Below are 16,863 nucleotides of genomic sequence, written 5' to 3'. Positions count from 1 at the left end.
AAGTGGTATTGATTTGATGGATGGACTGTTCAGTGGGTAAGGAACTGGCTGGATGGTCGCATCCAGAGAGTAGTGGTCAAGCACACATTACCAGCTCATGTCCAGTCTTCCATTCACCAGTACCCCCAAGTCCTTCTCTCTCATCCCCCAGCCTGTATTGATACTAGGAGTTGCCCTGACCCAGGTGCAGGACCTGGCACTTGGCCTTGTTAAATCTTATGAGGTTTGCATGGGTTCATTTCTTGATCTTACCCAGGTCCCGCTGGATCACATCCTGTCCCTCAGGCGTGTCAGCTGCACCACCCAGCTTGGTGTCATCTGCAAACTTGCTGAGGGTGCACTCGATCCCACTGTCTGTGTCATTGATGAAGATATTAAACAGTACTGGTCCAGATACAGACCCCTGACGGACACCACTTGTTGCTGGTGTCCATCTGGATATTGAGCCATTGACCACTACTCTCTGGATGCGACCATCCAGTCAGTTCCTCATCCACTGAACAGTCCATCCATCAAATCAATACCACTTTAATTTAGAGAGAAGGATGTTGGGGGGCAACCATGTCAAAAGCTTTACAGAAATCCAGGTAGTGGACAACTAAAGCCCTTCCTTTGTCCACTGATGTATTTACTCCATTGTACAAGACCACTAGGTTGGTCAGGCAGGTGTTGCCCTTGGTGAAGCCATGCTGGCAGTCTCAAATCACCTCCCTGCCCTGCATGTGCCTTAACAGAGAAGCCTAATGCAGGTCTCATGTTCTGGGGTATTGCACTAACCACAGAGCTACTCGGTCAATGGAGGGAAAGAGCAGGTTCTTTAATAGCTGCTTTTTTAGAACTAGAGAGGAGTGAGTGAAGGTTCAGAAAGGCACAAGTTGTAGATCCCCTCTGAAGGGAGACACCTCCCAGCAGTGCAAGTACAACATAGCCTGGAGAGTGCTGGGCTTTACTGTTTGCCTTTGCCTTTCCTTCTGCCTCTTTGCATTACAGCTCCCCTTGGTCCTGGCTTTTTGGATTCATAGTAGCATTAGTCACCTCTCCATGTAGGGTTTTGGTTTCCATTTAAGGGACTCAGAAAGTGCTTATGGGATCTACTTTTAGTCTCTCTTTGTCTCAGTTCTGCATTTGAAAAAGGCTCTTTCCTCCTTTTGGTGGGACACTGTGAAAAATTAAGACTATGTGGTGTCCAGATCCTACAGTGCTGCAGAGGTGATGTATATGCAAATATGCACATCATGGACTGGAGGGTGGGGGTGGAGGTGCAATTAGTGGCATATTTTGAAGCACTTGACATATTGTTCTGTGATCCCCTGAAGACTGAGGATCTGGCAAGGTACTGCTCTGTTCTGTGTCTGGTTCCAACTGGCTGTACCAGAAGCATAGAATCATAGTAGGAATATCCAAGCAGTCCTTCAGCTGAGGACATCTGACTCAAAGGCACAGTCTCTGACATCACACCCAAATTCCTGTGCTCAGTCTCACTCAACCAGTTCCTCTTTGGTTTGGGCATTTCTTTTATTTCTACCCCCTAAATTTTCCTTCTGTTTTTCTGAGTAGAGGGTGTGTGGATATCTCGACAGGAGATGTCTGCTTCCTGGTCTTACTTCTGAAAAATCTCATTGTATTATCTCTGTCCCTTCACTCTCTCCACCACCAAGGAGATCCAGTTTCCCAGGGTCCCAGGGAGGATGCCTCTTAGAGTAACTGCTGTGAGGTATTTGCTTCTTTAGAAATTCAGCTGCTTAGGGATTGCAGGCCGAGATATGCACATATGTATGTGTGCGTGTGTGCATACCTAGGTGGGTCAGAAGTGAGGATTACTGAGAGGGACTCTGTGGTATACTGTAGGAAGGTAAAGACAAGGAGCATCAATGCAGCCTAGAGGAACACATAAGCAGTGTGCAGGACTGAGCGGCCTCTGCGGTGTGGCTGAGCACAAGGACAATGACACTGAATATGCTCCAGCTGTCTAAAAAAGTAGCAGTCACTTTCAATCCTCATGTTTCCGAGGCTTCCACATGTGGTACTGGCTGTATCTGCCAAAAAGCCTGCCATACCTGGCCTCCCTCTTTCCTGTCACTGGCACAGCTGTTAGCAGGGCTGCTGCACCCACTCTGTGTGCTGAGGATGTGAGAGACTGCACGAGGATGCAGCCCAGCTCCCTCCGGCCACCTCTTATCTGCCAAAAGGCTGATGGCACTGAAGGGCAGCTCCCCACCCCCACTCATGCTTTGAGCCCTGCAGTGACAATACCATCCTTTCCCAAAGGACTTTGGGACAGAAATGAGGGAAGTACAGCTGCAGAGTCTGGGAGGGCTGTGGGGAGGTAGAGGCAGTTAAAAAGGATGAGAGAAGGAGTGATGATGGGAAGCATGGCTGGGGAAAGGAGGAGCCATTGATAGGTAGCAGGGCAATGAGGCAATACATGTCAAGGGAGGAATGTACAGAAATATGTACATTGCTCAGAAACAGACACAGCAATAGGGAAAAGGACAAACAGAGGAACCACAAAGGGATGGAAAGAGTCCTGAAGAAAGTGAAAGAAAGGAAACAGAAGAGACATGGCCTGACAGGGAGAAAGCATGAATACAGGAGGTGCCAAGAGGTGGCTAGAGGGTTATGTGACATGCTGAAACAAACACACTCAGCCAGTGGGCACAAACATGGTGCCTGGCCCTGCCTAGGGCAGAGTTTTGTAGAAGCTGAACTATTGATGTTTAAAAACGCTGCTTAGTGGCTAGAAGACCACACACTGAAGAGACCAGGTTTAAAGACTGAATAGCCAATTAAAGACAGTCTTCCCCTGTGCGTGGTTTCCCTTCTGTATCTCCCCTCATTAGCACTCTTGTCGCTCTGTCAGTGGCCAGGGTTAATGGACTGACCAGCATGTATTCCCTGCACTATGGCTTCTTGTGACCCTAGACATGCCATCCCATTTCTTTAGTTTAATTTCTGAGCTAGGGAATGGCCAGCTCTACTTATCTGTATTATCAACAGAGGAATCTACACTCTTCCTCATGCATCCAGTTTCTGCTTTCCCAGGTCCGTTTCCCCATACTCACATTGTTTGCAGAGCGATAACAGACCTTGGCAGGAGAGCTAATTCAGGAGTATAATCTCTCTCAAACAAAGTGCACCCTGTTCCCACCTGGTCAATTAAACTGGAACAAATCTGTGTAGAAGCACTGACCTGAGGCCAAGCACTTTCCCTCCTGGAAAGATGTGTGATGGCTTCCCATGTGAACACCACCTCAGCCCTACCTGGAGCTATGTGATGGACAGCTCGTCCCAACTGTCCACTGCCTGTTTGTTCAGACAGACCACAGCAGGGTCAGAGCCAACTTTGACAGTGTTTTCTGTGTGATACATATGTGTACAATCTTCCCAAATCCCCTGAAGGAATGAATCCAAGAGTGAAGGCCCTGTTGGAACAGGTGGCATAGGTTCTGTATGAAGCTGTTGCTGTGGTAGACCAAAAGCCACAGAGCAGTGCTGAGCCTGTTTCCTCGCATCCCTCCCACAATGTGCGTTACCTCTGGGGAACTCAGATCTGAAGCTTGTCCATACTCAGGATATTTAAACCATCTCTGCCTATAAGCCTATTCTTGGAGTCCCTGACCTCTCTCAGTAATGAACAGGACAGATGCTGAAACGGGGCCACAGGGAGAGCTGTTTCAGAGCAAAGTATTTTGGGGGGAAGACTGTCACTGGAGTCATGTGGATTGGAAGGAGGGAGCTGAGCAGCCAGGACTGTGACCTCTCCAGTTTGCAAAGCTTTCTCTGGGAGAGGCCTGGGTCGGAGGAGCCACGGCTCCTGTGCGATTCCCATGGCAGCCTTTTCTGGGAGTTGTCGTTGGGGAGTACCAAGAAGCAATCCTTACACTCAAGTATAAAGCAAAGACTGGCTGTACAAAACAGCAGTTGTGGCATAACCCATTGTAAATGGTTATGTAAAATATTAAAAGTGTTACCCTTCACATCTTGTTCGAAAAACAGAGATTTATTTTGAGGATTTGGTTCAGAAAGTTAAGTTTCTTAATGTTTTCAGCAAAACTGTTATCTCTATTGTTCCAGCGCTCCTTTTTTCCAGGTTTTGAGACCTTATCGCTGCAAAGAGGGATATTTTTTTTGCACAACAAAATAGTAAGAAAAAAACATTCTTCATTACCTACAGAAGTATCTATTTAGGATTTTATTTTGCTTTTATTAATGTCAATTCAGGACAATGTCAATGTCAATGTCAATTTATTAATGTCAATGCTTTTGTGAATGTGAAAGTTAATGTTTGGTTTTGGACAAACTGTGCCCAGCAGAAATAAACAATAAAAATATAGGCTTTCAAATAGGGAACGGGTACACAAAAGTGCATACATATAAACAAATATAGTAGATACATGAATGCAAGCAAGCACAGATATGCAAACACAAAAATACAGTTATATATTGCTCATTCATATGAATGCATGTTCACATGAATGTTCATATGTTCAATCACATGAACACATGTATATGTACATACTTTGTATGTATGAAGTAGGATGTCTGCAAGTATCTTTAGATATTTAAATGTATGCTCAGAAATAAAAGCATATGTATATATATGGACATAAAGTAATACACATGTAGACATTTTAATATTATTAATTCATGCACTGGTAATCTCAGACATGCTAGTATTTGTACAGGCACCACAATACCACATGTTACATATCTGTTTATGTATCAGAACATAAAGTTACTCAGATATGAATGTTTTATATATAAGTATGGGCCCCAAAGAATCCTCCACCTGCCCAAAGAAGTACACCTGAGCATTTGCATACACAGCATCCTTGCACAGCTAGGCTAGCTGAATTTAACTCCTCTAGTTTTCAAAAGGACAGGCAGAAACCCATGTGTGTAGGAGTGGAAGTGAGCTGTGAAAGGGTGTAGGAATGATACTAGGGGAGAATAAAGGGTGTGTGGAGCACACAGGGGAGGATAAAGGGTGTGTGGAGCACACAGAGGGAGCAATGCAAGAGCCTAATGGGTTTGCCTAAGCAGGGCAGCACTGCTGGAGGGTGAGGAAGGAGGCTGGGGAAGAGACAGAGGACATGTATCAGGAAGTGCATCGTTTTCCCCTGAAAAGGCTGTATAAAATGAGGAGGTGGCTTAGGGCAGATGACACCCCGGGCTTGCCGGCACCCAGTTTCTAAGGGGGAACAGGACAGAACTACTGGGATGGGGTGATGAGGCTGCATGCCGGGATCACTCCCACCCCCTTTTTGGTGACTGACCCTGCTGGCAATGCAGAGCATGACAGGCTGCGTAAAGCAGCTCTTCCTAGAGATAGGTTTTAATGTCGTCTTTTCTCATCTGCTTGGGCTGGATCTCAGCACAGGAGTGGTGAGTGGTGTTTTGGAGCACTCTTCACATTGCCCTCTTCCCTGTCCTACACGGGCTGGTCGTGCTGCTTCTGGCTACTGACCGTGAAGTGTGGGGTGCTGTAGGTGCGGGGAGAGGGGAGCACTGCCACAGGGCAGCTCAGACCCCCTCCTGCCAGGTCAGGAGTGATAAACCCCTGTGTGCCACATTGACTTAGCCATTGTCAGCCGAGGAGATGGAACAAACCCGAACAGGGAGAGGAGGAGGCTCAAATCCTGCCTCCTGAGTGTTTTCAATTCAACGGCAGCTAATTTAGATTACAACAGGGAGGGGATCAGAGAAGGGTCAGCCAGGGGCTTTGTTTCTTTCCTGTGAATCCTGCTGCCATAATCACACGTGATCTTAGTGAGCCATTTTCGCACCCTCTGCTCCCCCCCCCCCGCCCCTCGCCTCAGGCTATAATCCTTCATGCCATTGCTGGGAAATGTGTGAATTGGGTTGGGTACCTGGGCGCTCCAGCTGGATGAGAAATGACTCCAGGAGTGTTTGTCAATACGCAGTTCTGCTTGTGCTCAGTTATGTGTCAGTGTGTTTCTGTGTTGGAGCTGCTGTGTCAATATGTGTGTGTATTTGCTGGGCAGTGTGTATGTACAGTGGGTGGGTTTGACTCTGCATACTGTATGTGTATGGCCTGGCTGTGTGTGTATTTTTCTCTTACTAATGTTGGGGTGTGAGAAGTATGCCTAAATGGGGACATGAGATAAGGTAGCTCACTGTTGAAATGCCTCCACCCCATGCCATGGTGTGCAGGCCCAGACTGGCTCTATGTGCCAAGCAGGCAGCATGCCCTAGCACCCATTGCACTGGTACAGGATTGACCAGGCTAGGCATAAAATGCTGCTGTGAGGAAGCCTATGCTTTCTGATCGGTATCTGTCTGACTGAAACATTGCGGCTGGTTAAGCAGATAGAGAACATTGTCTAGCTGCATTCATCAAACTTCCCATCAGCCTTTTGTCGCACTGGCATGGTGCCCCATATGTACCAAAGAGGGATTATTTCTATGTTTTTCAGACAAAAAAAAGTTACACCTCCTTAAGAAATCACAGTTTTCCATCTGAATGTAGTATTTTATTGAGAAATACAAAGTAAATATTAGTTTTGTGAAGACTCATAAAAAATAATCCACTCCTTATGTATGTGCTGTTCAGCTCTTGGGAAAAGGAAGGAAGGCTCATTGGTGGTCTCAGCTGAATGGCAACCCTAATTCCCTCAGTCCCATACCTTCTGTTCCTCTGCTGGCCTCTTCACTCTCCTGAATCCTTTTGCTACACTGCTGACTAGGATCTTGCTGGGGAAGTCTCTTATGCTGGTGCTTTTAACTGAACTTCATTAGCCAGGTTGTTTTCTTTACATTGTCCTTCAAATTCAGTTTCTTGCTGAGAGTGGAGAAGACCACAGCGAGATGCAGCAACTGTTCTGTAAAAAAACCTCACCACAGACATTTTGGCCAAAGCCTCTCACTCCTACCCTGCAGCCTCCTGCTACCTTACCCCTGAGCCCTCAACACAGCTCTGCTGGTGCTTCCATTTCCGCAGTCGCTGCAGCATCCCAATGCAGGACCGGGACACGGGCTTTGGGGCAGTTTCAAATGTAGTTCACCTGTTGCCTGTATGTCCCAGAGAAAAGGAGGCGGAAACTGAGAGAGATCGTAAGAAGGGCAGTTGCTTATATAAACTATATATTTACAGCATTCTCAGCATGTACTTCATTATTGCTATTCTTACATGTGGACCAGCATTAAAATAAAACAAGATAAATAGCATTTAAAAAAGACAAATGCACAGATACATAGGTACTCTCTTTGCTAGAAAGCCTGGTTGTCCAGGCAACTTTACTCAGAAAAAAGTGGGCTTGTGGCCTAAATGCTGGGCAGGAGTCTTTTTCTAATCAGAGTGAAAGAAGAGTACAAGGCCTGAAGTGTTATGGGAAGTATATTGTCAGGCACTGAAACAGGCTGCCCTGGGAAGTGGTGGAGTCACCATCCCTAGAGGTGTTTAAAAGGCATTTAGACAAGGTTCTTAGGGACATGGTTTAGTACTTGAGTTAGGTTAGGTTATGGTTGGACTCAAAGATCCTGAGGCTCTCTTCCAACCAAGAGGATTCTATGATTCTAAGCGGGACTAGGAGACCTTAGATGACTTCGTGAGGGTTGTCATGTCTCTTGTGTGGCACCAAGATACATACAGGAAGCAGTATTTTCAGTATGTTACTACTGCTTGGAGTTTCCCTCCAGTGTGTTCATTTCTGCAGAACTATTTTTTTTTTTTTTTTACAAAGGTTACTTCCCCTTCACAAGCAATTGTTAAAATATTAAAAAAAAAAAATACTTCAGTGATTCGATTAATTGACTAGGTTAATAAGAAAGGTTTTCAGAGACATTAGCTCCAACCTACATTTCACTGTGGTAGAGGGCAGAGGTTAAATGCAACTTTGGTTTAGCTGTCCTAGTCAGGTAATTCTGCAGTTTTCTCCTGTACCTCTCTCTTTGTGTTCACCTTTTCTATCTAGTCACCTCTTATCTCTTTTCCTCTAGTACTTTGCTGCTGCCTTTTCCTTCCTTTTCTCTTTTATTCCTCTGCCTTGCCCTTCTAATCTATTTTAGTGCTTGCTTTCTTGCCTCATTATGCCTTTTCCTTTCTTTTTGTTTTTGCCTTCTGTCTCTTCATTGATTCTCTTCTCACTCTCTTAACCTCCTGTTGTCTACAGACCAACCTACTCATCACCCATCATCTTGTTTTTCTCTTTTATCTTTCCTCCTTTTTCCAACTGCTTCTCAGCTCCTCTCAACAATGAAAGTTACTCAAGGCTTGTGGGGGAAGCATCTGGCCCATGCTAGCTCTTATTCTCTCTCTTTTGTTCTGAATGCTCTTTTGTTATAAGCACAACAAGCAGAAAAACACAAAATCATTTCTCAAGGCAAACACTGCCTTGTCCTCCTTGTCCCTGTTCCTCTTATCGCTGAAGAATTTGTTCTCCAGGCAAAATAATAAGAAACATGAGAAAGGATTCACGCAACTTGGAGGGGCAAGAGACTGTAAAGAGCTTCATGGTGTGGGGCAGCACCACTGAAATGAAAGCTGGGCAGATATGTCAAAGCAGCAAGTGTAAGGTGAAATATAGCTTGCCAGGAGCTTGGACAGGAGAGTGATGACCCTGTGGTGGATCAGCCCCTGTTGATCACTCTCTGTTCCCATTAGGTTGTGGAAGTATGGACAGGGTGATAATTTTTTTTTTTTTTTTAACACCCGATTTCTTGTGCTTTGTCCCTTATTGTCCCTTGAACCAAGGCCTTGTGTGTATGAAGTGTGTTTGCCAGAGAATTGTACCTGTTGGAGTGCCACTGATATCCTCAAAAAGCCGCAGCAAGGTGCTTCTGAGGGGTCACTTGCCAGCTCCAGCCTCTGAGATAATTTAAGATAAGAACAGGATTGTCCACAGTTGAGGCTCTTGTTAAATGCTAGATAGGCATTCTCTGATTAAAACAGCTTTCCTCAGAAAATGTAAGTTCCCTGGAAATTAAATGTCAGTTGTCATGCACTCATTTAGACATACAAGTGTTCTCAAAGCTTAAAAAAAACCACAACCAAACAAACAACTTGTTAAGCAAAAGGTGAGCCTTTCCCAATCTCTATACCTCCCTAGTTAGGATACTGGTGTTTCATTGTGGAGCAGCCAGCATCAAGTTCTACCTGGAGCTGTTTCTGCCCTTAGAAATCTTATGTCTGGCAACCTGCATTGGGCCTCCTAGTGCAGCCAATACACTTTGCGTAATACTTGAGTATTACATTAACAAAAAGACTAGGTGGATAGTTTTAGATGGTATGGTGTCAGATAGCTCTGCTAAGGAGGTATTAAGGTATTTCCCCTAACAGCTGATCTTCAGAAGAATTATCTATGATGTAGGAGGTGGGTGTGTGTCCTAGGACAGGAACAAAACTGATATTTAGAAGGAACAGGCTATGATGCAAACTTCGTATCTAAATATGTGATCATTAGCAGATAAATTCAGATTGGGACAGAATTCAGTGAAATGGGATCGTGGGGTATTTTCCCCACATTCCTTAGGGAAATTTGCCTTTCAGAGATGCATTTTGAGCTTGTGTGTCATTCTTACTTCTGTTTACTCCATCAGCTCTGTAAACATTAGGAAGTTCCACCCACTGTGTTCTGTATCATGTTAGAGATTTAATTTTCAGCTAAACTCGTATTACTTCTAAGTTGGACTGGTAGCCACGTATGTATTTAATCTAATCTAAGTTTGGATTGCTCAGCACTTACAACAGAGTCATGTGGGTCAAGAATAAACTAGGAATTAGGCCATTTCAGAAGCATGCTTTTTGCAGTCTGGAGATTGCCTCTGAAATTTGGATATGCTTACCTCTCACACTAACCAGGCAACCTCCCACACTAACCAGTGAATTAAAATCTCCAGGGCCAGTGCCAAGGTCTGAGACAGCTGGTGATCAGATTCAAGGTGGAGTTTGCTATGCTTGCAAACAAAGGGAAAATAAGCTAGGAAAAAGAAAAATAAATGCAAGCCAAGATTAGTCAAACAAAGAGTGTTACGGAATTAGGGCTGGATCTGGCATCCTGGCAGAGGCAAGGCTGCCACAGTTCCTTGCTCCCAGGTGCAAACAGTGGCAAGGCTGAGCATGTGTTCCCAACAGGTACATGCACACAAACACACATATACACCACATAAATACATGGCTGCCACACAGATCTACAGAGAGCATTTACACAAGCAGCACCTATGGCCTCATCCTGTTCTCCTCCCAGACTGAGCAAGCTGGAGGTTCAGTAGTGGGAAATATAGATAAATATACATGTGTATAAGGTGGATCCTTCCAGGAGACATTCAGTCTGCCCCCAAATCCCAATCTCCCCAGTTGCTGCCACCTGGGCATATGAGACCCCAAGGCTGCAGACCCCACTACACACACCACACACACACACTCCAGTAGGCAACCTGCCATGGCCTCACCCTTGGAGACACAGGCAGTAGTGGTTTTCACCACTGGAGACCCCCAGACTCATGTAGCAGCTGGGATTGCCGTGATCCCTCCAATAGGAAGCTCTTCACTTAGAGACACTCTCAGGCTCCCAGGCCACTTTGTGACATCTGGTTCAGCTGGCACACCTGCACTCACTGCACCATAGGCATATGGACCCCTGAGACCCCCCCATCACCCCACCCCAAAAGAGAGTATCTCACCAAGGAAAAGAGTTAGAAATAGAATTTAGTAACGAGATAGGGCAAACTGTGCTAATCAAGTGCAGGGCAAGGCTGGACACACATGCTGGCCAGCCAACAGTTTACATGGAACTGTCCCTTTTTTTCCCTCATCCCTCCCTTTCCACCACTTTGAGTCACAGATCATAGAATCATTTCAGTTGGAAGAGACCCTCAGGATCATCGAGTCCAACCATATAGAATCACAGAATTCCTCCCCTAATCATCTCATAGTAAGTCCTGTGAAGTCCCATAATGCCCTTCTTCTGATTCCTGTAACGTGTCCAGTGGCTCGTACACAGCACCCCCTTCCTCCCCTAGTCTGAAAGGTGCTCCAGCTGTTGACTCTTGGTGATGGGTTTCACACCGGGACAATGGAGCTGATGGCTCTCCTGGGAGAGCCCCGGGAGGGGCAGTCTCGGCAGGATGTCCCTTCCGCTGAGTCTTTGATTTGGGTTCGCACCTGCCATTGTGCCCCTGTGCTCCTCTGGGCGTGTGAAAATGGGGCCTTTGATGTGCTGATGGCTCCTTTGAGTAGCTGGGGCAGGATGTCATTTGGGCTCCTCCTGCTCCTTTGTGGGTGTGGAGCTTTTATCACGTAGCCTAAGGAAGAGGACTGAACTGGCTCCTCTTGCCCTTTTACACAACCCTTTTTCTGTTGGGAATAATATTTTAACAACATCACCTAAATACCCATGAAGGGAGTGAGGGAAAGTCTCACCCATTTAACCTGCTAACCTGTGATCAGGTGACCATGCCAAATAAAGAGCACAAGTGAAATTAAAATGTGACTGATCCATTCCCCCAGAATCTGGTGATAAAAGTGATGGCTAGTCCCAAGATAATTTTCCTAACAATAAAAAACTGTCATAAGTCAGCTTTCTTCCCCCACCCTTGCTGTTTCCTGGAGTCAAAATGCTTGTCAGATTCTGAATTCAGTGAAGACTCTTATTATTTGACAGTGGTTTTGCCTGAGATTCAATGCATAGCTTTTCACGACTCTCCTGGAAGGGTCTGGCAATCGTTTGACCTGAAGGATGGAGATCAAATTCATATGAAACACAGTTTTGATTGAAAGGGTAACCAGTCTAGGTCTAAATGCAGCTGCAGGGTCACAGGTCAAGCTTTGCTCCCATAGATTCTCACTGTGTAGGAAAAAATACATTTAAAAAACAAAATAAAACAATGAACCAAACCAACCAACCAAACAAACAAAAAACAACAAACCAAATTATCTGGAACCTGGGTCTCATCCACAGCTCTGGGAAGTGGGAAGAGCATCTTGCCTGTGCTCTTTGTGTGGCTCTGTGCCCATCACTGCTTGTTGCTTGCCTCTCTATTTGAACGACAGACTGGAAACACCCATGTCATGCAAAACACCCAGGATTCTACCATAAGCTGGTATTTGCGTGCCATGAAAAGTGCGGTGAATACTTTTCCATGCTGGTTCCCAGATGCTCGCTCTGGCACTGGGCAGCAGGGGCAGCAGGGGCAGCAGGGGCAGCCGGGGCAGCAGGGGCAGCAGGGGCAGCCGGGGCAGCAGGGGCAGCCGGGGCAGCAGGGGCAGCAGGGGCAGCAGGGGCAGCAGGGGCAGCCGGGGCACCGGGCTGCCCGTCGGCCGCCCGGCCCTGTTCGCCGTGCACCATAGCGGCCCGGCGGCTCAGCACGCACGCTGCCGGAAGGCCGCCAGCCTCAGTTTTCAGTCAGAAAGCGGTGGGAGTCGCTGTTTTCGTGGTGGGTGTTTTTTTTGGTTTGGTTTGGTTCTTTTTTTTGGTAACTGCGGGACGCCGGGGAGCTCCTCCCTGGCCCCTCCCACCGGCCCCCGCCCATAACAGAGGCGATAAACGTGCGGCTCCAGCGGCGCGTAGGCGTGGTTGTTGGCAGGCTTCGTGGAGGCCGCGCTGCTGGGAAGCCGAGCCGCGGATTCCGTTAGCTGAGGCAGCCGTTCCACAGCAGCCGTTGACCAGGCACCGGGAGCTTCTCATCGGCGATCGCTCGCCGTTAGTCGCCGAGGATGGATAACAAAAAGGTAGTGAGGGAGCACGGATTTCTTCTACCTCCTCCGTCCGCTGCGAGGTGGTCGCCGGCGGGCAGCCTCCCCTCGGGTCCCCGGGCCTTTCGGCCGAGGGCCGGGGAAGCGGGGATGTGGTCGCGTCTGGAGGGTGGCCGGGACTCATCGCCGCCTCGTTGTCTGGTGCCGCCGGGTGTGTGTTGGTCGCGGTGATGATGGATGCGGTGGTGGTTCCGTCAGGGCTGCCGCCGCGGCCCTTTAGCCGGGAGAAGCCCGGTCTGCGGGGTGGGAGGACAGGCGCTTTGAGAGGGGTCGCTGCAGGTCGTCAGATTGATTTTTCGTGCGCGTGGCCTGATGATTCACATGGTGCTCTCCATATTGATCACGAGGTTTATTTTGCTGGCAGCGCATCACTCATTTGTCCTCCCAGGATTCGTGATGCTAAAAGCGGATTACCCTTGAAGGCATTTTTTTAAATGGTGCTGGCACGGCCTATAATAAACGTACTTTTAAATTTCAATAAGAAATCAAAACATAACTTTTCCCCCCTTCTCCCTTGGAGAGCAGGGGGCAGAGCCTTTGTCGGTATCGTAGTTCCATCTGCAGCTACGAGTGGGGCGTGCACTAGTGATGTGAGCTAATGACTGCGTGTTTGGAAGCATCAAGGGATAAAAGTAGGTAGGCATAAGGAAAGAGAGACAGCAAATATCCAGCTGAACCCGGTGTGGGGTGCCGGGGGATTACAGTTACACAGGAATGCCAGAATCAGGGAAGCCCGGCGTGCTCACCGCCATATTGATGGGAGATGCGGGTAGTGTGAGAAGATGAGGCAGAGGAAAGGAGAGTATCTGGTCAAGGTCGCTCAGAGGAGGGCTGAGAGGGCTGCTTTAGCTGGGTTCAACAAGTTGTACTGCTCTGAGGTTCCAGTCAGTGAAGGAGAGAGGGGGGCTGGTGAAAGGCATCTCCTGGATAATGAAAACTGCTGATGCCTGTGGTCGGAGGGAGGGGTGATGTTTTGAATTCCTTGCTGGTGTATAGACTTCAGCCTTTAGTTAGGGTGGGTGTAGCTGTACTATTTTTGAGCTCCCTGTTTGCGTTTTGGGAAGTGAGGCATTTCCAGCAGTAACAAATGATGCATATATTAGATTAAGGTCTGGATCACTGGAGGGGATTGGTCAGGCCATGTGATGTCTAGGTGGTATGAGACCTGGGTAGGAGATAATAGCAGGCAACAGCAAGAAGGGTATGAATACCCTCTGCCTTCCTCCTGTATGTACCATGTAGGTAAGAGGTGCCCACAAAGGTACCCTGTGGTCCCTGCTGCACCCAGAAGAAAAAGTCCAGCTGTGACTACTTTAAGCCAGGACAAAGCATAGCCCTGGGGGAAGGATGCTCTTGTGTTGAGTCACTGTTGAAAATGCAGAGAGCTGGGTTTTGTCCTCAGCTTCGTTATACCTGCTGATTAGGGATGGACCTGGCCTTAGATATCTTAATGCCCTTTCACAGGCATCCAGCTGCTTTGAAAGAGTTGTGTCATTGTGATTTGGTGCCAAGTTTCCTTGTGACAAAAATGAGGGATGTGGTCCCAGGGTGGCAGGGAGTAGAAGGCCTAGACTGCCTAGGGCAGAGGTGTCAAACTCATTTTCACCGGGGCCTACACCAGTCCTATGGTTGCCTTCAAATGGCCAAGTGTAATTTTAAGACTGCAGAAGCAGTTACATTTATACAGTCCTAAAATTACATTTGACCCTTTGAAGGCAACTGTGAGGCTGATGTGGCCCTTGGTGAAAATGAGTTTGACACCCCTGCCCTATTCAGGTGTGGACACTACTTCAGGAATCATCTGCCTCCTGCAAGAAAAGGACCTTGTCCCCTTTTGTCTCTGTCTCCACCACTAACCTCAGCAGGAAGAGAGCTCAGCCTGAGACATTTATATGATATAGGTGGGGGAAACCATGCTTGAGAGTAATTTCCCCATTTTCTGTTTACTGAGGCCTAACTGGTAGCTGTTTTGAGGGTTGTGCAGGACAGATGCATCTACATTCTTGACTTGAAAGATTGGTAAAGGTGGTGTGAGCACTGGCAAATGGTTATTGGCTGTTTAAGGCAGCCTTGGGAGTCCTTGTTCCTGGAGCTGAGTCAGAAAGTGAGATACTGGAAGAGATGTGACAGTAGGCCCCACAGAACACTTTTATCTCCCATGCTAGCCTTAGGACAATAATTGGAAAGCCTTGGAAAAGGAACTGTTAATATTTTTGGAAAAGCTTCCAGTCCCTCCTGAGACAGAAGCATGATATTTCCAAATTGTGCCAACCCAAACACTGGCCATCTCAAGTGCCAACTCCTGAGTCACCTGCTCCTCCATACCTCCCTAACACAGCTGGCTTAAATGCCACAAGTTTTAAAAATGTAGAAAATGCCAGATGCTTTTGACTGACACTTAAATTTCTCAGTCTGTGCGACTTTAGGTTGAACCTTCAAGCTTACTCTGAGGGTTCAGTAGTTTATTTTAATTTAATAGAGATTCGCACACATTCAAATTCCAGGGGCTGTGCTTCATTTAAAATACCAAGTATTGCCACAGCATCAAGAAAAACGCGAAGGTTGGCAGCACTGCTGCCGCCTCTGTGAGGAGGCTGCTGTGCCAGGTGCCCTGGGGCAGGGTTGGGGAGCTCTAGTCTGGGAAAAGCAGGCCTGTTGCTGAAGAGTGCATGTTTTAATGGTGTGAGTGACTGCCAGAATAGCTCTTGGGCAGAACTGAGATTCAATTTATGGGAACTTGTCATTTGGCATGGGGAAGAATTAGACCCTTGTTGCATTACATGCCAGCAAAAGCTTTTCTGTAAAGCAGATCAACCCAAAATAACTGCCACTAATGCAGCCAGTGTATTCATTACTAGTGAGCTGAGAATAGTTGAAGGTCAGGAGACAATAAAGGGGAAGTCCTGGTTTCTAGTCACAACTTCTTACAGTTGCATCTCTTTCCAGGGTCTCTGTTACTGGTAGTCACTCTTGCTGAATCTTGCATGTGGTACCTATGACCTACAGCTGCTAAGTTGTGTAGAAAGTAGCCGAATTAACCAAATAATTATTTTCTCTCTCTTTCTGCAGCAAATTACAGCACCCCTTATCTATGCTGTTTCCATTGCTGCCATTGGATCTCTCCAGTTTGGGTACAACACTGGTGTCATCAATGCTCCTGAGAAGGTGAGAGAGAGAATGAGTTAGGGAGATGGTGTGAGAAAAGATGGTGTGGGAGTTGCTGATGAGAAAAAGGTATAAAAATAAGAGCTGTCTTCCAAAGAGCTACTAGTTTTGTTGTAGTTTATGAAGTCAAGAAGACATTTAAACCCCCTTTCAACTACAGAAATAAACAGGGAGGGAAAAGTTTTGGTGAGAGAGCGCAACTAGAGAGGTTTAATTCTCTTAACTAGGAGTGCGGATGGGGCAGGAGGGGTCCATCTGCCATTTCCTGGGAGGTCCATATTTGGTGCAGGGAAGAATGTGAGCCACTTCAGTTTTGAATCAAAAGAAACCAGCCACGGCAGAATGTAGAGAGCAGCAGGAAGAAAATATTTGAAGGGTTGGTAGGCATTACTGTTGCTCTAGTTTAGTTTATCTCAGGGACCACCTCAGGCTTCTTTGTTTATTCATTCCTTATTTTAAGTGTAGATTCAGTGCCTGTAAAAGGGTTGTGACTGGGGCACTCTGACCAAATTGCCTAATGACTGACTATAGCCTAAGAAAGAAGAGATTAAGAAAAGGAGAAATGTGTTTTTCTCTTAACTATATGATGGTTCCTTTCTTTCTCGAGAACTGAGTCACCAATACCACATCCACCCTGCCTCCGGGAAAAGATGTCACATCACATGTTGGTGGGGGAAGGGTCCTCCCTAGCTAATGTCCTGCTGCCATCTGCTGGGGGCAGATGCTCTGAGGTTGTGTCCCTGTCAAACCTTGCAGAATTTCCCTCGTTATCAAAGAGGATGGCTTGGAAATCAGCAGCACAGCCCTATCACATGACCACAGGACAACGAAGGACTATTTTACATAATGCTGCAGTCTTTCAGGCTTAGCTCAGTGAAACTTTCTGTGTCTCTTAAACTATTTCCATCACAGAAAGCCAGTCCCTGCTGTCAGAGTTCTTGTATTGCCAGAAAGTTCCATTCTATTCTCTGGACACGTTTTCTTGC

The 16,863-nt window shown here is 46.9% G+C and overlaps 1 protein-coding gene across 2 annotated transcripts in view; it reads left to right on the top strand.

The window, feature by feature from the left end:
• Positions 1–16,863, top strand: part of LOC102088151 (solute carrier family 2, facilitated glucose transporter member 3) — a 32,195-nt gene that overhangs the window by 7,742 nt on the left and 7,590 nt on the right. The window contains exons 1-2 of one of the 2 annotated variants that reach the window (XM_065048443.1): positions 12,488–12,688; positions 15,782–15,877. In XM_065048443.1, the coding sequence (XP_064904515.1) occupies positions 12,674–12,688; positions 15,782–15,877 (111 nt within the window). In that variant the 5' untranslated portion in view covers positions 12,488–12,673. Of the gene's footprint in view, positions 1–12,487; positions 12,689–15,781; positions 15,878–16,863 lie in introns of those variants that run through there. The other variant, XM_013369476.3, reaches the window with a different exon arrangement.

The sequence above is a fragment of the Columba livia genome, unplaced genomic scaffold, assembly GCF_036013475.1.
Source record: "Columba livia isolate bColLiv1 breed racing homer unplaced genomic scaffold, bColLiv1.pat.W.v2 Scaffold_83, whole genome shotgun sequence".
In the NCBI taxonomy this organism is placed as follows: domain Eukaryota; kingdom Metazoa; phylum Chordata; class Aves; order Columbiformes; family Columbidae; genus Columba; species Columba livia.
Note: the sequence above shows the minus strand (reverse complement) of the source record. Positions and strands in the feature narration are given on the sequence as shown.